The sequence below is a fragment of the Mustela lutreola genome, chromosome 5 (genome assembly GCF_030435805.1).
Source record: "Mustela lutreola isolate mMusLut2 chromosome 5, mMusLut2.pri, whole genome shotgun sequence".
Lineage (NCBI taxonomy): Eukaryota > Metazoa > Chordata > Mammalia > Carnivora > Mustelidae > Mustela > Mustela lutreola.
Genome location: NC_081294.1, coordinates 76,799,267 through 76,822,257, shown reverse-complemented (window position 1 = coordinate 76,822,257; position 22,991 = coordinate 76,799,267). Strand labels below are relative to the sequence as shown.

General features: G+C 39.6%; 1 protein-coding gene across 2 annotated transcripts in view; it reads right to left on the bottom strand.

Annotated features, from left to right (window-relative positions):
- CTNNA1 (catenin alpha 1) overlaps positions 1-22,991 on the bottom strand; it is a 182,993-nt gene that overhangs the window by 113,861 nt on the left and 46,141 nt on the right. For both annotated transcript variants that reach the window (XM_059174693.1, XM_059174694.1), the window contains exons 4-6: positions 9,754-9,920; positions 8,906-9,025; positions 2,486-2,755 (exon numbers count right to left, since the gene is read on the bottom strand). In XM_059174693.1, the coding sequence (XP_059030676.1) occupies positions 2,486-2,755; positions 8,906-9,025; positions 9,754-9,920 (557 nt within the window). The remainder of the gene's footprint in view (positions 1-2,485; positions 2,756-8,905; positions 9,026-9,753; positions 9,921-22,991) is intronic.

Below are 22,991 nucleotides of genomic sequence, written 5' to 3'. Positions count from 1 at the left end.
AATCAATTCCAATCTATTTTCCTCATCGTATACATCTACCAAATTTTATAGATAATACAGTCTCATACTCATCCTATAAGGTCTAAATTAGAGACTCTCTGCTTAAAGACTTCAAGGTAATCTGTAAGACATGATAGCAATCCATTCCAAGAAAGCTACTCTGTGAGATATAACTGCCCCAGTAAGAATAAAAACTTCCTCTGTCTCTTCACTCCCATGACTCCACTTAAACCCAGCTTTACCAGTGAGGACAGGTCACAAGCGAGCTTTAGGTACAAGGGTAAACATCAATACCTCCAGGACAGCAGCTACTGGCCTCCCTCCAACTTTTCCGTTTAATACAATTTATCCTCACACTGGTAAATGTCTGTGCAAATACTGTGCCTTTCATTTTTCTTTATGGAGACTATTCTTACTGATTTCAAGTTAAATGCCAAGTTTTTTCTTTAAAAAAGTTTGCCCTTTCCAGTAAGTATACATTTCTTCTTCCCATTCCCAAGAACCCTCAGTTTCAAAATTGAACATGCAAGGCGTCCAGTTCATTATCAACCTGCACATTTTAGCTGACCATTTTTCTTATCAGATTAAGTTATTACAGGATTTCTCTCGTTGGGGTGCCTGAGTGGCTTGGTCAATTAAGTGTCTGCTTTTGGCTCGGGTCATGATCTTGGAGTCCTGGGATTGAGCCCTCCACTGAGCTCCCTGTTCAGTGGGAAGTCTACTTCTCCCTCTGACCCTACCCCCTCTCATGCTCTCTAATAAATAAATAAGATCTTTAAAAAAGGGGGGGGAGGGCGCGCCTGGGTGGCTCTGTGGGTTAAGCCTCTACCTTTGGCTCAGGTCATGATCTCAGGGTCCTGGGATCGAGCCTCACAGGAGGTTCAGCAGGGAGCCTGCTTCTGCCTCTCTCTCTCTCTCTCTCTCTCTCTCTGCCTACTTGTGATCTCTCTCTCTGTCAAATAAATAAAAAATATTAAAAAAAAACAAAACAAAACAAGATTTTTCTTGTTAAAACTGAACACACAGGGGAGCTTGGGTGGCTCAGTGTATTGTCTCAGCCTTCCACCCAGGTCATGATCCCAGGGTTCTGGGACTGAGCCCCACAAGGGGCTCTCTGCTCAGCAGGGAGCCTACTTCCGCCTCCACAACCCGCCCCCCACCCCGGCCCCGTCTCTCTGCCTGCCTCTCTGCCTGCCTCTCTGCGTACTTGTGATCTCTTTCTGTCAAATAAATAAATAAAGTTCCTTGCGGGGGGGGGGGGGGGACCAAACACACAATGCCTTCTGACCAGTAAGAATGAGGAATAAATGGTTACAGAATGTTAGAAGTCATTAAGCTGCAATGGGCCTGCAATCACTTCATCCAACCCCCTCATTTTATGAAGTCTCACCCTAGTCCTAAGAGGTTAAGTAGCCCCTGACAATTAAAACTCCAGTCAGGGCAAAATGTAATCCTTAGTGCCTTCAAAGAGGCCCAATACCTAAGACTGCAAAATCTAAGTGGAGTGGAAAAAAGGGTCACTAAATTTTAAGATGAATCATTTAATGATTTAACATTTAGTTATTTAATGATTAAAACTCCCAAGAAAAAGTCGATTCTAACACCATGGTCTGTAGAATTAACACTGTCTTTATGATTTATGAAGTCACAAATCGTCATGTGTATAAGCAATGTACAGTTACACATGCCAAAATAAAGGGTCAAAAGGAAGAAAAGGAAGGTCAAAGGAGGAAAATATAAAGGCAAGGAAAAACTTAAAAATAAAATGCACTCCACTATGTAGATTCTCTACTTCAAAGCATTCCTACTTATGAAAGGATAATGGCCACATGGAAGGCAATTTTCTGTTATGTTAATCAAAATAATAATAAAAATGATGATGATGATGATGATGATGATGATGATGTAACCCAACAGTGGGTTTAGAATTAAAACAACAAAAACTTTAAAAAAATTTAAAAAAAACCTGCTGCCATCTACTGGAAGCCATGAAGTATTGTGGGTAGAAGTTTAAAAAAAAAAAAAAAAAAAACCCAAAAAACAAAAACCACCAGAAAGAGATTCTGTCGTAATCACTTATGATATATCTGTCTTTTCCACTAGACTGTGAGCCCCTGGAGGACAAGTCTGCACCCACTCTGCCTCCATCTCCCAAAGCTTTACATCTGCTGAAAGGTTAAAATCTTAGGTGAAATAAACCAAACTCATATCCTCAACAGATAATGATTCCATAGGAAACTAAGTTTCATAAAAAGAATTCAGAAGTTTAACAAAAGAAAAGAGAAACGGAAAGAAAAAGAAAAAAATGTTGTAAGCCCAGTCACGTTCAAGTAGACCAATGATTTCTAAAATTTCTTTTGACATAGATTGCAAATCTAGGTAGAAAATGAACTTTCATCAGAAACCATGATGACATTTCCCTAGAAACCTGTTAACTTTGGGCAGATGGTCAAGAATCTGAAGTTGCCACCTACGTATAACTTACATCAAAATTATTGAGTGCGTATGCCAGTTCTCCTCCTCCCCCACCCTGGTGCTGGGAAGCATCATCTGATGCAGTGGCTTGGGCTGCATTGGAAATGCCTGTAACCGCCTGCTGCAGCTGCTTATAGATCAGGTCTCTGTTAGCCTTATAGGCTGCAACATCCGGGTGCTGTAGGCATGCCTGGGATGCGGTATAGAGGATTGGAACATTTTTCTGCAGGATTCCTCTGGCTGCAGCCATTTGATCACGATGGCCCACATCTTTCAGTTCCTGTAAAACAAGAAATTGCAACAGTCTTTATGTGAGTTCTAGTCATAAAAAAATTTGTCAGTAAATTCTGAAAAGTGAGAAATTCTACACAACAGTTTCATGAATGTCTGGCTTCATAACAAAGGAGGTAGCATGGATTATAAGAATTCAAACATTTCAAAATCACCCAGACCTGGGCTTGAATCTCCAGCTCTATTTTTTCCTATTATGATCTTACTTAAAATTCCCACACTAAAGGCATCCAGCTGGTTCAGCGTAGAGCACGTGACTTTTGATCTCTGGGTTTTAAGTTCAAGCCCCATGCTGGATGTAGAGATCACTTAAAAATAAAAATCTCTTAAAAATAAAAAATAAAAATAGAAATCTCTTTAAAATCATCATACTCATTTTAACCTGCTATAAAATAGGAGCAATACACTTCTTCCATTGTCCTGAGGATCAAATGGGATAATGCATGTAAAGCACCTAACAGAGCACTAATTAAAAAGCAAAACATAAAACTGACTACCATCTTCATTACAACTATATAAAAATGTATGTACCTATTTCAACCGAATTAGAAAAACCATTCAGACACATTTAAACAGAGTTAAGATTTCGTTTGAGTATTTCTTTTTTATTAAGTTATAAAAATTCACTATAAGAGTTCTGCGAAATTGGGAAGGGATACCACAGGTGTACATGAACTACAACTTACAAGGATGTATGAGGCTACTCTTTCAAGTACACAACTCTGCACTCCCTTCCCTCCATTCCCCTGTCTCAAAGATGGCCTTGGGACATAGGTCATTAATACACAAAGCAAAGGCTCAGGTGCTCCATGAGTTTTATTCAAAAGGTTTTCATTTCATTGTAATACTCTATGTACTTGTGGTCTTAAGTGAAACGATCGTTTCTCAATTTCCTCATAATTTTCTTTCTTTCTCAATTTCCCCATAATTATATTCCATAGTTTAAAAAAATTGAGGTTCCTGGCATGATTTCCAATACTGACATCTACTTGGTAGGCTGAATGGATGCACCAAGTGTCTAGTAAGTGATATCAAGTAAGGGACAAATAAGCAAGATGGGAAGAGGATATTTCAGGTATCCCACTGTTACCGCAAGAAACAACAGTGGGTGTGGGGGGGGGGGGGGCACTTAAGTCTTTAGTAAATGTGGATTACCCCACAAAAGAAAAATAGAAGTGGTAACTCTGACCATCAGATCTGCTCTATTTTATGTGTGAATTTGGAACATCAACGTTAATTGTGCCAACTAAATCCTACAATACAAATTTAAACGTCTTTAAAAAAGAGTATTACCTGTGTAAACAGTAAGAGAAAATTAACTAAGAAAGGCCAAAGTCAATAACTCAATTTGAAGCCATTTAATAACAGTTCATCTTTTTAGAGGACTTCCTAATTAAGCATTAGAGACACCTAACTGGCTTCTTTTTTCTGATACTTCATCTAACTATGTATTTTAGGTTTGCATCTTCATTCAAACCTTGTATAATCTGACAGCTTACTTTTCCTCCTAGAATCCTTTTCTCATTTGGAATCTGAATTTGCAATAGCTCACAGCACTTCAAATGCCCCATAGCACAGTACATTAGGCTAAATATTCAGAAACAGGACCCTAAGGATTTAGAGAATCAGCGATCATTTCTAGACTCAAGCTATGACAGAGGGCTAAGGCTAACCATTACATTTAAACAGATGGTACGCATGTTCTGTGTGGCATTTTCTAAATGTCTTGCTCTCCACCACCACCTCAGGGACTTAAAATCTTCTAGGGAGGCATTTGCCTCTAAGTACATATATTGTCCTCTGTTTTATAAGACGCTTTGCCAACAGCTTTAGAATTCTTCCTTAAGTATCTATAACCTAAATCAGTATAGTCTCTTAAAAGGTTACCAAAGAAATTTCTGGTCACCTAAAGCTAATAGGTGCCCACAATTACTATTCAACCCTTGACTTTCCTTAAGTCACTGCCTTGCTTGGTATGAGAAATTTTACCTTTCTAAAAACTAAACTAGAAACAAAACCTCACAGATTTAGAGAATTGACGATCATCTCAAGACTCAAGCTGTAACAAGGGGAAAAGTCTAACCATTATGCTTAAGCAGCTGGTGCACGCGTTGTGTGTGGCATTTTCTACACATTCTGCCCTCACCAAAATTTATGTCTGACAGACTCCTATTTACCAAATATGGGGCATATATTTCAACTTATGATGAAAATAACAACTAAATATCATTTGTCCTAACTGCTAAACTATTCTGCTTTTTCTCTTGAGAATAGTTTGCCATAACAAAGAAACCAGATTTTATTAAATAAAGATAGGAAAAATGGGCACCATCACAAGGCAGCACTTGATCTACTACCAGAAGAATAATAATCATTAAGTATTATCTTCCAAATATATAGTAGTGATAAGTAATCTGGATTGTTGAAAAAATGAGCTATTGAGGAAATTAATAGATTACTTATGAAGCTAGAGTCCCTTAATCCAACTTAGCCTTCAAGACCCCCAAACTGTAACAATCCAATTGTATGTTAAGCAGACTCAGGAACAAACAGAAAACACGAAAAAGAAATGATTACTTTCAACGTAATCTGAACTAATCATGCCACGCAGTGATCAAGAAATAAAAGCTAACTTATAAGTAATCTATAGCACTCTCTCTAACCCAAAACTAGAAGGTCGAGTAAAAAAAGTTTCCTCTCATTTCCCTCTTAACAATATAAAATTATAGCCATGTGATCAAATATCTTCTGTTAAATTCAAACAAAAATTACTTAAACAAAAGGTCCAGCCAGGGGAGCCTGGGTGGCACAGTCAGTAGAGCAACTGGCTCTTCGTTTCAGCTCAGGTCATGATCTCAGGGTTGTAAGATCAAGCCCTGAGTGAGGCCCCATGCTCAGTAGAGAGTCTGCTTGAGATTCTCTCTCCCTCTCACTCTGCCCTTCCTGTGCATGCCCTCTCTCTCTCTCAAACAAACATACATCTTAAAAAGGGGGCGGGGGGGCCATAAGCAAATCCAGCCAGTCCTGATTATTTACACTTTACTATCCATTACCACTGTGTCTGTTCAGGTTTTCAGAAAAAGAAATCATGAGGGATGCCTGCCTGTGTGGCTCAGTGGGTTAAGCATCTGCCTTCAGCTCATGTCATGACCCCAGGATCCTGGGATTAAACCCCATATCAAAATCCCTGCTCAGTAGACAGTCTGCTTCTACCTCTGCATGCTGCTCCCCCTACTTGTGTGCACTCTCTCTGAAAAATAAATAAAAATCTTTTTAAATAAATAAATAAAGAGAGAGAGAGAGAGAGAGAGAAAGAAATCATGAAACTCAGAGTTCATTAGGTTTTTGGCAAATATCTCAACAAGCTCTATGTACCTGGTGGGTGGACTAATATAAACATCATAGTGTTCCATCTGAAGCAGACTGAGGAAACAGTGTTGACCACAGGAGGCACAGGCAGTCCTCCTTACAAGAAGTAGGGTCAATACCGGCCCATCCTTACCTCTGCCATCAATTTTACCCTTACACTCAAAGAAGAGTCTACAGCCTCATGGAAACCCAACACTCCTAGTGAGCAAATTATAATCCAGCCCAAGAAAATAACTGATTAGGACCAAACTTAGAACCCCATTCCAGGGTGGATCTACAGTATAGCCAAATGGCTATTCACTTGTTCATTAAATATTTAAGGAACACTACCACAACCAGACAATGTTCTAGGCACTAGGGATTATAACAGCAATTTAAACAGACAAAATCCCTGTCCCTGGGGCCTGGGTTTAAAACCTGGCTCCACCTGATTAGATGAATGACCTTACCAAATTATTTAATCTTCCTGTACTACTACAGTTCTTTCATCTACAAAAATGAGTATCTGATCAATTATAGATCTACCTTATATTGTTTTGTAAAGATTAAATGAGTTTGTATTCACAAAAGGTTTATAACAGTGTTTAGCACATACAAAACACCTTTTTAGAGTTAATCATTATTATTTTCAGCAACATCCTCACCACCCCACCGCCATATCATGCACCAGAAAAACCTTAAGGAGAAACAGATAAATTCCAAAGATCCTGCAGACCTTATGAGGCTTAGCATTTCCTCAACGGGTGGTTGCTGATTAAATGATACAAGGGAGGCTAATGAAGCCAGTATATACATCACACCCAAATACTGTTCTTGAGGAAATACCCCTGTTCTGGACTAGGGGCTATCTGCAAAGATTAAGAGCCTGAACGAGAAGGTAAATTAATACTGCCATGCCTCAGAAAAGAAGAAAAAGTTAAAGGTGAAAACAGTCAAGGGGGGCTAAGCATACAGCAGTATAGGAATTCTGCCAGAAAACACACACTGTGAAAAAAGGTTGCCAGTTACCGAAGGAGACCAGTGGGCAATTCTAAAAGGGAGAATGAAGTTTCCACCAGGCTGGGAACTTAGGATCAAATAGCTGTTTAATTCCCAAGGAAATCACTAGTTTATAGGAATACACACCTAGACCCATGTCCTACAAAAGACTATTTTATGATCAGGAGTCAGAAAGGAGCCCACAGCCAGCCTATTCAGTGGATTCTACTGCAGAAGGTAAGGGCTAAAGGTTTAAGAATTAGTCCCAAGGAACACTATAAATGACCAGGACATGCTACAAACCCAAGATAAACTTTAAAATGGAAACATGCATCAATTAAGACACCAGCAGAGGGATGCCTGGGTGGTTCAGATGGTTAAGCGGCTGGTATAATATAACCAAATGAAAGGTACTAAGAAGACTCCAAAGCTGAGGATAGCCTATATGGGACATTTACAGTACTGACTCCATTTTCCCCATGCCTATCAGAACTCTTGTTGGGTGTCCTGTCCTCAAGAAGGATACCTCCCCTAATCTCAGTAGAAGGGAGGTCTTCATGACTCTTCATGACATATAACTACTTTACTCTCACTAATGATTAATGAAGAATGGGTATGTCACACAATTCAGATTTAGGGCAAATCTGTTAGGGGCTTCTAGATCATTTGCTTATTAAAAAAAAAAAAGACATATGGAAGAAAACAGTTTTGTTCTTCTTGCTGGACATAGTGATGTGTACAAATAGCATGCCTAGAGCTTCTGTAGCCGTCCAGTGCCGGGGACACAAAACACAGCAATGCTGGAAAAGATCAAAACCCTGGATCCTTAAGGACATATAATCTATAACCTTAATCACCTCAAAAATCACATCTAATTTGGGACTTCTAATTGGTGAGAAAATAAATCCCCCAGCATTCAAGCAGTTTTGGAGCTGGGTTTTCTGTGAAATGTAGCATGAAATATCCTAACAGGTATCGCAAACAAGAAAAGAACTGATCTTTTCAGGGCTTTTGAAAAAGGACAAGCTTGATCAGAACTACAAAGTTTTAAGAAACTGGATGGTGACACGTGTGTCTCCCTTACAGCACAAACCACATTCAAAGCACTCTAAGTCCCAAAATTCCGAAAATGAGAACAATGATCCACATGCCACACAACACAAATTCATAACACAATGGAAACTACTAACGATGATAAAAAATACTTAAAAAGTGACCAAATATGGGGAGAGAATGGGGTTAGTTTCTCATAATCAAGTAATTCCGCTAATTTTCAACGGGCTTAAGGTTTTTTAAAAATCTGAAATGAGGGGCGCCTGAGTGGCTCAGTGAGTTAAAGCCTCAGCCTTCAGCTCAGGTCATGATCCCAGGGTCCTGGGATCGAGCCCCGCATGGCATCGGGCTCTCTCTTCAGCAGGGAGCCTGCTTCCTCCTCTCTCTCTGCCTGCCTCTCTGCCTACTTGTGATCTCTGTCGGTCAAATAAATAAATAAAAATCTTAAAAAAAAAAAAAAATCTGAAATTAACTCTACCACCAAATCAAGTTAATCCTTGAAGGCACATAACAAAGACCTTATTACCGCTCCAGACGCAACTGCAAACTGCTAAGGTATTTAAAGTAAGATTTTCATGAGAATTAAAATGGAAGCATAACATGAAAGCAACTTAATTACAGGTTTATTAACAATACAATACTAAAAGGATACTTACTTCAGAAAATGTAAGTAAAATTGATTTTTCCCACTAGATCATAATATAAACAATTTTAATATACACCCAAGTCATGACTGTACCTGTTGTCTTTTGGCTGCCATAATGTTCAGTTTATCCACTTCAGGTTTTAGGGCTTTATACTGTATTCCTAAATCTTGTTCAGTGCCAGCATTCCTCAGTTTCAAGATACCTTCTTCTACCTATATAAAACATAACTCTAAATAAGAAAAATTCTAAACAAAACAAATCTGTATGTAAAAAAGATCTATACTGGGCACCTGGGTGGCTCAGTCGTTAAGCTCTGCCTTCGGCTTAGGTCATGATCTCAGGGTCCTGGGATCAAGGCTCTCATTGGGCTCCCTGCTTGGTGGGAAGCCTGCTTCTCCCTCTCCCTCTCCCCTTGATTGTGTTCCCTCTCTCTCTCTGTCTCTCTCTGTCGAATAAATAAATAAAATCTTAAAAAAAAAAAAAAAGATCTATACTATTTTATTCCTTTTAACTGCTACTCGGATAGCACTCTAAACTTTCTCTTCAGTTTACATGGCCCTCAAATATATGAGCAACTACTACATGGGATGATTATACTGACTGTTACCTAAAATGATAGAATTTAACACATCTTGGTTTCTCAACTCTGGAACTCCAGTAAAAGGAAATGCTTAATCACTACTGCAGAGGGAAGGAGTCAAAACAGTACTTTTGCTACAAGTTCTTCACTAAAAATCAAGACTACACAGGCTCATAGCACAGCCAGTCTGAGGTACACTTCGAGAAGAGCGGAAAATGGAAACTGAAAGAAAACATTCCTGCTCCACTTAGGTAAAACAAGTTCAAAACCAAAACAAACTAAGGAATGCTGAATTAACTATGGGCAGCAGAGCCTCACTGTGATGGAAAGAACAAATTACAGACACAGGCCTGTACTTACAACTTTCAGCTGAACAAGTAATTTGTAGACATCTGCCATGTCAGCCAAAATAAGCAGCCGGGTAACAGCAGAGAGCAAAGCTCGAGCTGCCCGAACCATGTTGCCACGCTTCACAGAAGAGCAGGGATCATCTGCAAACTCTCCTGCAGCAGTCTTCATCAAATCACCTGTTTTACAGCATGAAAAAACAAACCCATCAGGAATGAACCAAATAACTGGTCTACGTTTAAAAAAAATAATAACTCACACCTTGTATAGTTCATGCACAGAATTTAAGGGCTCTCATTTTTATTGTTTTGTTTGCTTTTGTTTGTTTTACAGCAATCACTTTAAAAAGCACCCTCATGTACTGCTGGTGAAAACATAGTATCTGGAAAGTGATTTTGGTGCTATACATAAAGAGCCTGAAAAACACTCCTTTTCGGGGGGGCACCTGGGTGGTTCAGTTGGTTAAGTCTCTGCCTTCGGCTCAGGTCATGATCTCAGGGTCCCAAGATCAGGCCCCACTTGGGGATCCCCGCTCAACAGGGAGTTTGCTTCTCCTGCTCTCTCTCCTTCTGTTCCTCCCCACTTGTACTCTCTCAAATAAAATATTAAAAAAAAAAAAACAACAACCATACACTCCTTTCCTCAAAGGAGCATTACATGTATCCTAAGGTGTGGGAGGGATTTCAGTGGGGGAAAAAAATGGATCTAATGTGATCTACCTTCATATCCACAGAATGATACAGAAACACAGCAACTGTTATGGAAGACCTCCACACTACATTAACCACCTCAAGAGAGACTTACTGGCATATGAAGACAAAGCTGAGTCAATGACTCATTCGTTTTCCTCAGAGTAAAACAATGACAACAGCTCAAATGCACAATATGCACCTAGTTAAGTAAATTATGTTATATCCTACAATTGACTACTATATAAATATTAACATATATATGAAAAAATGTTAACATTTATGATGAAACGATAAGCATAAAGAAAACAAAACATGTATGTAACGTGTTTTTAAAAACAGGGAGAGAAAAGACTGGAATCCAAAGGCAAGTAACAGTTACACTAGGTTATAATCTGACTCTTAACATTATTCTGCACTTATAAAAACATTTTCTATAATGAGGAGGTATTATATCCATAATTTTTTTTAAGATTTTATTTATTTATTTGACAGAAATCACAAGTAGGCAGAGAAGCAGGAAGAGAGAGAGAGGATGAAAGAGGCTCCCTGCTGAGCAGAGAGCCCAATATGGGGTTCAATCCCAGGACCCTGGGATCATGACCTGAGCTGAAGGCAGAGGCTTAACCCACTGATCCACCCAGATGCCCTATATCCATAATTTTAAAAACTACACTAACAACATATACAATACAGGGGCGCCTGGGTGGCTCAGTGGGTTAAGCCTCTGCCTTCAACTCAGGTCATGATCTCAGGGTCCTGGGATCGGCCTGTATCAGACTCTCTACTCAGCGGGGAGCCCGCTTCCCCTTCTCTCTTTGCCTGCCTCTCTGCTTGTGACCCCTCTCTCTGTCGAATAAATAAATTTAAAAATATCTTTTAAAAATAATGAATTTTTAAAATAAATAAATTTAAAAAGACGTTATTGTAGGATACTAAAATGAGCTCATTCTTTCATCTATTTACTCAACAAATATTTGCGTACCCACTATATATCAAAGTCTGAACTAGGTGTCAATGATAGAGCACACAGGAAACAGCCCATCTTCTCATGGAAGTCTGGGGGGGGGGGGGGCAGACAAGCAAACAATTAAAGGCTGATTAAGACAAAGGGCCTGGACTCAAAGGGCTCACAAATCAGCGAGAATTACAATGCAATCAGAAATTCTAACAGCCTTGTGGACAAGGGGCTATGGGATAGGAAAAACTATTTACTCATGAAGAATTTGTCTCAAAAGCCTTGCAGAAAAAAATATGTACATTAAATATTAATATTAAATAAGAGATATTGGCCTTAACCAATAAAAATAATTTCACCTATGTATTGAGAACTTAGTACAGACAAAAACCAATCCACTGCTGGGGATACAAAGAACAAGATTATCTGTTTTCAAGTGGTTTATAATTCAGAAAAAGAAGAATGTGATCACACAGAAATTATGTGGCATTTTAACACAAGAGCTGTATGAAAGACAAAAGTACACAGAGTTTCAAAGCAGAAAGCACTAACAAACGGTCTGAAGAAGTGAAATGCCAGCAACAGTTTTATGGGAAATATGGTACTCTGAAAGTGACTCTACTCTGAAAGGACAGGAAGAATCTTTGGCATTAAAATTAAGGGAGTTGGGGCACCTGGGTGGCTCAGTGGGTTAAGCCTCTGCCTTCGGCTCAAGTTGAGATCTCAGGGTCCTGGGATGGAGCCCAGCATCAGGCTCTTTGCTCAGCAGGGGGAGCTGCCCCCTCTCTAGAGCTGCCTGCCTCTCTGCCTACTTGTGATCTCTCTCTGTGTCAAATAAATAAATAATATTAAAAAAAAAATTAAGGGAGTTAGCATCTCAAGTAAAAGGAACAGCAACACAATAGCATCCAAAATTTATTAAATGTCCACTCTATGGCACTCTATGTATTTAATCCTATGAGTCACCTAGGAAGCAGGTTGTACTGGCCCTTCCTTACAAATGAGGTAACTAAAGCTTAGAAAGTTAACCAACTTAAATCACAGTTACCTGACAGTAAATGAGAGAGCAAGGTTTTGTAATGCCAATGTTATGCTGTTAGAACCACTTATCAAGTTGAGATACACAGTAAGAAAGCATATTTGGAGGCTAAAATCAACAAGTCAGGAAATGACAGATGCTGGCGAGGATGTGGAGAAAGGGGAACCCTCCTACACTGTTGGTGGGAATGCAAGCTGGTGCAACCACTCTGGAAAACAGCATGGAGGTTCCTCAAAATGTTGAAAATAGAACTGCCCTATGACCCAGCAATTGCACTACTGGGTATTTTTACCTAAAGATACAAACGTAGTGATCCAAAGGGACACATGCACCCGAATGTTTATAGCAGCAATGTCCACAATAGACAAACTATGGAAAGAACCTAGATGTCCATCAAGAGATGAATGGATAGGGGCGCCTGGGTGGCTCAGTGGGTTAAGCCGCTGCCTTCGGCTCAGGTCATGACCTCAGGGTCCTGGGATCGAGTCCCACATCGGGCTCTCTTCTCAGCAGGGAGCCTGCTTCCTCCTCTCTCTCTGCCCGCCTCTCTGCCTGCTTGTGATCTCTGTCAAATAAATAAATAAAATCTTTAAAAAAAACAAACAAACAAACAAAAAAGAGATGAATGGATAAAGAAGATGTGGTATATATACACAATGGAATACTATGCAGCCATCAAAAGAAATGAAATCTTGCCATTTGCGACAACATGGATGGAACTACAGCGTATCATGCTTAGCGAAATAAGTCAAGCGGAAAAAGACAACTATCATATGATCTCCCTGATATGAGGAAGTGGTGATGCAACATGGGGGCTTAGGTGGGTAGGAGAAGAATAAATGAAACAAGATGGGATTGGGAGGGAGACAAATCAAAAGTGACCCTTAATCTCACAAAACAAACTGAGGGTTGCTGGGGGGAGGGGGATTAGGAGAAGGGGGGTGGGGTTATGGACACTGGGGAGGGTATGTGCTTTGGTGAGTGCTGTGAAGTGTGTAAACCTGGCGATTCACAGACCTGTACCCCTGGGGATAAAAATATATGTTCATAAAAAATTAAAAAAATAAAAATAAAAAAGAAGGCATATTTGGAGGCACAGTGCTCCAGTCTAAGTAGGTAGTGATGGACCTGTATAGAAAGAACAGAAGATGGGCACGGAAAAGCCATGGACAGAGTACAAAGAATTCCTGAGTGAAAGAAGGAAGTGAAAGTCATACATATACAGGATTGACCCAACAAAAGCACATAAAATAAATCTGAACAGGAGCTTGAGTGGCTCAGTCAATTAAATGTCTGCCTTCAGCTCAGGTCATGATCCCAGGGTCCTGGGATGGAGTCCCACATTGGGCTCCTTGCTCAGTGGGGAGTATGCTTCTACCTCTACCCCTCCCCCCTGCTCATGATCTCTCTCTACCTCTCTCTGATAAATAAAATCTTTAATAAATAAAATAAAATAAAATAAATCTGACCACATAGATGAGTCTGAAAGCCACAGTGAGAGCTCAGGAAAGAACAGAAATAGATTATAAAAAGAGGGGTGAAATGATACAACCACCTCTGATTATAAAGAGTGAGGAAAAAGGGGGCGCCTGGGTGGCTTCGTGGGTTAAAGCCTCTGCCTTCGGCTCAGGTCATGATCTCGGGGTCCTGGGATCGAGCCCCACATCAGGCTCTCTGCTCAGCGGGGAGCCTGCCTCCTCCTCTCTGTCAGCCTCTCTGCCTACTTGTGATCACTCTCTCTGTCAAATAAATAAATAAAATCTTTAAAAAAAAAAAAAGAGTGAAGAAAAAGAAAGCATGAAAGGTGACTTAAAGGTTTCAAGCTAGGATTGTAGTAAGATGGAGGAAAGGGCAAAAGCAACCATATGAAGATTAAAAAAAAAAAAAAAAAAGTGTTCTCGGAGACTGTGGAATTAGGAGTAGGGGACAAAGACTATTGGACAAAAGAAACTAAGAGAAACACGGTGACAAGACCCCCCCAAAAAAAAAAAAAAAAAATCAAATGCATACATACAGATTAACGGAACAGAATCTAGAAACCAAAAATACAGTCAATTAATTTTCAACAAGCTGCCAAGAACATTCAATGGGGGAAAAACTGTTGTTTCAAACAAACAGTTCTGGAACAATGGATACTCAAATGCAAAAGAATGAACTTGGACTCTACCTCACACCATATATTTTCAGAACAGATCGAAACCTAAATTTAAGAGGTAAAATTATTAACACTCAGAAGAAAACATTAACGTAAGTCTATATGGCCTATGATTAGACAATCGTTTCTAAGCCATGAAACCAAAAGGACAATTAACAAAAGAAAGATAAAACACCATCATCAAAATTTGGAAGTTTTGTGCTTCGAAGGACACTATCAAGAAAGTGAAAAGACCAAAGAACAGGAGAAAATTTCTAAAAACCACTATGTAATAAGGATCTGGTAGACACAATACAAAAAGAACTCTAATGACTAAATAAAAAGAAAATCTAATTTAAAATAGGCAAAGAAAGGCATTACACAGACATTCTGTGTTCAGCCTCATTAGCCATAAAAGCAAGGCATAACAAAACATTATCTACTAGAACGCCTAAAATTGAAAAGACAGATAATAAATGCTGGTGGAGAAAGTTGGTAGGAATGTAAAATGATAGTTACTTTGAAAAACAGTCTAGCAGTACCTCAAAAGGTTAAATATAGACTTACAGTATGATCTAATAATTCCACTTGAAGGTATATTCCTTTAACAATTTAATTCCACTTGAAGGTATATTCCTTTAACAATTGAAAACAAATGTCTACACAAAAACTTACACTAAACGCTCACACAAAAGCACTCCTCATAATAGCTAAAATGTGAGAACAACCAAAACATCCATCCATCCACTAATGAATAGTTAAGTAACTGTGATATGAGGTGCCAAGGTGCCTCAGTCAGTTAAAGCAGCTGCCTTCATCTCAGTCCAGGGTCACTGGGAAAGAGCCCCACATCAGGATCCCTGCTTAGTGGGGAGTCTGCTTCTCCTTCTCCCTCTGCCTGCCATTCATTCTCTCAACAAATAAAAAATCTAAGAAAGAAAGAAGGAAAGAAAGAGAAACTGTGGTATATTGGTATATCCGTGCAATGAGACAGGTAAGCATAAAAAGGAACAAAGTATTAGTATACGCTACATGAATGAATCTTCTAAGCATATGACATGTGAAAGAAGTCAGTCCCAAAAGGCCACATATTGCATTATTCCATTTAGGTGTAATGTCCATAATAAGTACATCCAGAGACAGAAGCCAGGCTAGTGGTTGCCAGCGGATGGGGCAGAAAGAAAGAGGACGAACTGCTAATAGGTTTGGGGGTTCTCTCTGGAGTAATGAAAATGTTCTGGAACTACATAGAGGTGATGGCTGCACAAGCTTGTAAATATACTAAAAACCACTCAACTGTACACTTTAAAAGAGTAAGTATTATGGAAAGTGAATTATGGCTCAATAAATAAAGAGATAAAGAGTATCAAATGCAGTGACCTGAAAGAGCACAGGCCTCGGAGTTGGAGATAAGCCTAAGTTTTGGTTTTCCCACCTATCAGCTATGTGACTGGACTCCACTCACTGTTTTCTCTTCTCCAAAGTATAGACAATATTTTGCTGTGAGGGACAAATCACGTAAGATATCTAAAATGTATCATTCATTACCTTGCACTAGGAAACAATACAGGGTTGGCAGAAATTATTATTATTATTAATTAAAACTAGGTAAGACAGAGAAATGGGATTCATTGTGTTTCATGAGCATCCATCCGTTCAACAACCAGCTTTAAGAGCATTAATTAATGCCTTCTTGTAACAAGTGTTTACTGAACACCTTCTAGGAGCTGGGCACCATTCTAACCACTTAGGAGAGAAATTAACTAACCAGGGGTATCTGGGTGGCTCAGTCAATCGAGCGTCCAACTCTGGATTTCGGCTCAGGTCGTGATCACAGGGTTGTGGTGTTGAGCCCTTATCGAGCCCCACATAGAGAGCTCTTCACTCAGCGCGAGTCTGCTTGTCCCTCTCCCTCTGCTCCTACCCCCTATGTGTGGATGCTATCTTTCTCTTTAAAATTAAAAAAAACTCTTTAAAAATAATAGATTAATTAACTAACCAGACAAAAATCCCTGCCTCCAGAGAGCTTATATTCTAACGGGGGGGGGGGGGGGGATGAGAAACATAATCATGTCAGTTACATAGCTGGTAAACCAGAAGTACTTGTGAGAGGGTGCCGCAGTGACAGAAAGGACAAGGAGAGTGGGGATATAATGTATCATTTAAAATAGGGGGATCAAGGCAAGCCTCACTGAAAAGGCACCACTTGAGGAGTGTCTTAAAAAATGAAGAACAGGACAATCTATCTTACAAAATCACTCCAAACAGAGGGAACACCAACTCAAAGGACCTGGGACAGATGCACACTAAAATGATCCTGGAAAGCCAGGGACACCACTGCAGCTGGCAAGGAAGAATGAGGAAGAGCAACTGTGCGGGAGGTGAAACAGGCAAAACAAGACCGCTCTTTGAAGAATCTGGTCTGCAACCAGTAGGAGAAGTCAAGGGCCTATTAAAGAAAATTTTTTTCCAGGTGTATGTATGTATGTATGTGTGTGTATGGGCAGCAGTATTACAGGAAAGAATAGGATCATAAAATTGGATGTCACACAGATAGAAACTGTTAATATAAGTAATCCTCACTTTGCATAGTAGTAGAGATCCACAAAAGTGATCACGCAAGCTGTAACACTGCAAAGTAATCGTACTATATGGGAAAATTATGATTATCCTATAATCTTTAACATTTTTTGACAAAATGTTAAAAGCTCCTTTACTACTAAGTATAAATACCCAGGTAAATGAAAATAGCACAATTAATATTTATTTAATACATTTTAATTCAAAACATTATTAACAACGAGAATTAGTGTTTTTTTCTTTGTAAGAGAACTATTCCAAAGTAGTTTTGTGTTTTTTTTGTGGTTTTTTTGTTTTGTTTTGTTTTGTTTTTTTCCCAAAAAGACTTTGAGAGAGGGAGGGAGTCCAACACAGGGCCCAACCCCAGGACCCTGAGATCATGACTTGAGCCAAAGGCAGAAGCCTAACCAAATGGGCTAGGTACCCCCCAAAGTCATTTTTAAACAACACTTGCCTTCTTCAGCATTTAACTTGGGATACTAACAATGCATCTCTTCTACTATTAGGCAAATTGTCCTACTGCTTTCTAAATCTGGATCACCTTCCAACATTTTACTATTTGCACTTTCAATGTCAAGAAGTATCTTCAAGGGCGACTGGGTGGCTCAGTGGGTTAAGCCTCTGCCTTTGGCTCAGGTCATGATTTCAGGGTCCTAGGATCAAGTCCTGCATCAGGCTCTCTGCTCAAAAGGGAGCCTGCTTCCTCCTCTCTCTGCCTACTTGTGATCCCTCTCTCTGTCAAATAAATAAACAAAATCTTTAAAAAAAAAAAAAAAGAAAAGAAAAGAAAAAGAAATATCTTCAAAGGTTCCTTTAGTGTAAAGGTTTTGAAGACACCACTTCCTCTTGGACATCATCATCCTTTTTGTCACAACCACTTTCTTCTTCTGTGTCAGTAACTCTGCTTTCACTAAGTTCCTCTGACTGTACAGTTAGAGTCTCTTTCCTTTTATAAAAAAAGATTTTTTATTTTGGGAAGGGAAAGCAGGGGGAGGGGCAGAAGGAGAGGTAGAGAAAATCTTTTTTCTTTAAGTCTCTCTCTCTTTTTTTTTAAGATTTGTATTTACTTATTTTAGAGAGAGCCAGAGAGAGAGAGAGAGAACATGAGCAGGAGGAGCAGAGGGAGAGGGAGAAGCAAGCATGCAGGGCTGGATCCCAGAACCTTGAGATCGTGACCTGAACCAAAAAGGCAGCTGCTTAACTTAGATTTTTCTATTTATTTATATGAAAGAGAGAAGTCGCATGTGACTGTGCAAGTGGGGGGCAGAGGAGGAGGAGAGAAAGAATCTCAAGTGGATTCTGTGCTGAGCCCCACGTGGGGCTCAATCTCAGGACCCAGAGATCAGAGCTTGAGCTAAAACCAAGAGTCTCCTGCTTAAGGAACTGTACTACTTAGGTGCCTGCCCCTAGAGTCTCTTCAAACAGCAGTGATGTCAACACATTCAGTCAACTATTTCTTCTTTAACTTAACATTATTTTCTTAAATTTTTTATTTTTTATTAACATATATTATTATCCCCAGGGGTACAAGTCTGTGAATTGCCAGGCTTACACACTTCACAGCACTCCCCATAGCACATACCTTCCTCACAGTCCATAACCAAACCACCCTTCCCCAACCCCCCTCTCCCCACCCCAACCCTGAATTTGTTTTGTGAGATTAAGAGTCTCTTATGGTTTGTCTCCAACCAAATCCCATCTTGTTTCATTTTTTCCTTCCCTACCCCCCAAACTCCCCACTTTGCCACTCAACTTCCTCGATCATTTCTCTGACTGACTTATTTCACTCAGCATAATACCCCCTAGCTCTGTCCACATTGTCGCAAATGGCATGATTTCATTTCTTTTGATGGCTGCATAGTCTTAATTTACATTCTATTCAAATTTAAATCCCAAGTTTATCTTTTTTTTTTTTTTTTTTTAATTTACCTGACAGAGAAACAGGGAGAGCAGGAACACAAGTAGGCAGAGTGGAAGAGAGAGAAGCAGGCCTCCCGCTGAACAGGGAACCCAATGTGGGGCTCGATCCCAGGACTCTAGGATCATGACCTGAGCCAAAGGCAGATGCTTAATGACTGAGCCACCCAGGCACCCATATCACTTTGTTTCTTTGCTGCAGTTTCATCTTTGTTAGCAAATTTGTTCTTTCAAAGATTCCTGTTTGTAAAAGGGTTCATGTTGGGTTTATCACTGGGAGATAAGGAGGAAACACAACCAAAGACAGAATGAACTACACAGTTGCACAGTCACCAATTACCAAGAGACTTTGAAAAAAGGGACAGGACTGCTCAGTGAGCATAATGCACATTATTATTTATGTAGTAGCTTGTTCCCTTAAGAGCTAGCAACCAAGTCCGTTTTTCATGCGTTCACTCACAGTTTAGTTACCATGGTAACTAAATTTGGAACCACATTGGTGGAGGATTGGTTTTTTGGGGTATTTTTAAGATTTTATTTTAGAGAAAGAGAGTACTAGCAGGGTAAGGGCATATGGAGAGGGAGAGAGAATTCTAAGTAGACTCCATGCTAAGTGCAGAGCCCCACGTGGGGCTCAATCTCACCCCCCCCCCCCCACAGATCATTACCTGGCCAGTATCAAGCATAGGATGCTAAACTGAATGAGCCAACAAAGCATCTCAAAGGACTGGTATTATTTAACTATACTGTGTAAGTGAAATTTGTACATACTGGAACCATGCAAAAGTAGGATTGTCTATACCTACTTACGGTTGCTGTAGAGATAAAGACAAATGTTCAGTAAAGTGCTTCTAACAGTGCCTGCACTCCCATACTACTATCACTATTGGAATTACAGATAGATGAAGAGGGAGAGGAAGACTAATAGACATGGAAGACATGGAAGTGAAGAATGAAGATTCTGGATCATAGAACACACAGAGCCATGAAAGGGAGAAAGAAGGTTCTTGGACCTTCAGATAAGTGAAAAAGCAGAGGTAGCAAGAGGCTGGCTTCCAGGCAGTATGAAGCTCAGCACTGTTGGATAATCTCATTTGTTCCGAAGCAGTGAGTGAGGCTATCCTAAAAATTGAGCGGGGTGGAAAAGGAAGTGAGGGTTGGGGGAGAGTGAAATAAACTCAAAAGCAGCTGTTAGTGGAAATGAAAAAGAGAGTTAACCTGGGGTAAATAAAACTGTAGGCAGAAGAAAAGGCCCAGACTAGGCCAACAAGTGAACTTAAATTCTTAAAAATTATAGCCATAATGACAAATCTTTAATTTCACAGCTAACAGTGTTAGTAATTAAAAAAAAAAAAAAAAAGTCAGAAATATACTGTATGGTGGTCTAAAACCTTTGTATTTTCTCTACTCATGAAACTATGAACAAATATATTAGTAAGTCATTAGCTAAAAACAAGGTCCTCCGGCTTCTGCTGAATGATCCTCTCTAAAAGGAATATGAGACTAAGAATGATTTGAGATACTAAGTTTTAAAAAATAAATAAAAAGAATCAAGAATTCTTTAAAGGGGACACCTGGGTGGCTCAATCGTTAGGCATCTGCCTTCACATCAGGTCATGATCCCAGGGTCCTGGGATCAAGCCCTGCATCAGGCTCTGCTCTGCAGGAAGCCTGCTTCTCCCTCTCCCACTCTCCCTGCTTGTGTTCCCTCTCTCGCTAGGTCTCTGTCAAATAAATAAAATCTTTAAAAAAAAAAAAAAACCTCTTTAATGTCTCTGGAGTGTTGGGCAAGTCACTCTTTCCCCATATTTACAATCAGATCACAAAAGAGACTGAAAAACTGTTTCAGGCACCCGTCAAAAGAAGATATTTGTGAGGCTTTCTTTCCAAAATAAAGGAATTAAGTCACACTGCAAATGGGTACTGGGTTTCTGTTTAGGGTCATGACAATGATCTGAGATTGGGTGTCCAAAACTCTGTCAATGTACTAAGAAAACGGAATCATGTGATACATGAATTACAAGTCAATACAGCCACGACAGGAGCAAAAAGAAAAAAAAAAAATTGTCAATGTCTATTAGTTTACAGAGCATACTTTTTTAATAAAGATTTTATTTATTTATTTATTTATTTATTTGAGAGAAAGAGAAGGAGAGAGAGAGACCATGAGAGGAGAAAGGTCAGAGGGAGAAGTAGACTCCCTGCTGAGGAGGGAGCCTGATGCAGGACTTGATTCTGGGATTCCGGTTTAGAACAGGACAAAAATCAAAGGCTTTCTAAAGCATCGAATATCTTCGGTAAACTCCCTTGAATGCAATCCAACTTTGTATGAAGTTATAGGGAAAGAATATGCTTGTCAACAGTGTGGGGTAACAGGGTATCAGGGTATTCGAGAAAGACAAAAAATAGAAAGGGGACGCCTGGGTGGCTCAGTTGGTTAAGCAGCTGCCTTCGGCTCAGGTCATGATCCCAGCGTCCTGGGATCGAGTCCCGCATCGGGCTCCTTGCTCCGCAGGGGGCCTGCTTCTCCCTCTGACTCTGCCTTCCACTCTGTCTGCCTGTACTCGCTCTCGCTCACTCTCTCTCTGACAAATAAATAAATAAAATCTTTAAAAAAAAAAAAAAAAAATAGAAAGAAGGGCTGGTTTTTCTTCTCTGGAGCCTAGGAAATGAGATACTCTGCTTTGCTGCTCTCCTTTAAAATACAGAACGTTACAAAGTTATGTTAATGAATACACCCAATTCTCCCAGAATACCATATGGATTAGATAAAACAAGGTGCTGGAACTAGGCTTGAATCCCAACTTTGCTATTCAGCACCTGTGTGAATTTGGGTTGCTTCATGTCTACCTGTTTAGTCTTCTGTAAAATGAGAATACCATTATCTCAGCGCACGAGGGTGTTTTGAAAACTCAGGTAATGAATGCAGAGCTCAACAAATACTTCTGTGTCCCTTCCGCTTTCCCAATTTCTTCAATTATTAAACCTATCCAGAACATGATCACTGCTCACACACCAACTGTCTCTTACGTTTTTAGAAATAAAGTCAGGTTAGCAAGTTTCTTACAGGATAAAAGAAAATTAACTTTTGATTTGTAATATGAAGCAGTATTGGGGGGATGCTCCCTCACTTCAATCTTCATAGTGCAGACAGTAGAAAAAACTTGTCCTTTCGTGGTAATGGCTACAAAATGTGATTTTGTTCCCCTTATTGGGCCTTAGTTTTTCCATATGTTAAAAAAAAAAAAAGGAATTAAGCCAATCTGAGGTTCCTTTTAGTTTTTAGGAACTGATTATCTCCCTCATCTATCCCATTTACAACTTCACATCCCATAAAGCTCACGCCTTACAGCAAGAACAGCTTCCAACCCCAGTGCTATAGCAAAGTGTCTCAGGTCCTCAGAAATTCAGGTATAAAAATATCCCAACAGCCTTCAAAAGTCCCCCAAGAAACCCAACAGATAAGTAGCAAAGTTGTATCTTCCCTAAAACAACACTAAGGTAAGTCTAATATGCTCCTTAGCCAGAAACTTTTCTACCTTGAAGTCCAGAAAAAGACAAGAACTTTGCCAGCCCAGCAGAGGAGCATGGCTTACCTCCTATAAATTACATAAACTGCTGACTTCAGGTCCCTTTATTAATGGAAATTTTTTTTATATTTCCACCATAAATAGCTGATATATTAATAATCTGTACTGCACGAGGAAAATGGAAATCACAGGGGCTCCTGGTTGGCTCAGTCAGAAGACCATGTGATTGTAGATTCTGGGTCATGAGTTTGAGCCCCATGTTGGGTATAGAGATTACTTTTAAAAATACACAAATAAACTTTAAGAAAGTAATTAAAAAACCTAACCCATGGCCACTGAGTGCCACTGCAAAAAGAAAAAAGTAAAATTAGCATATAGTAGAAAATGTAAGAGCTTTGTGAAA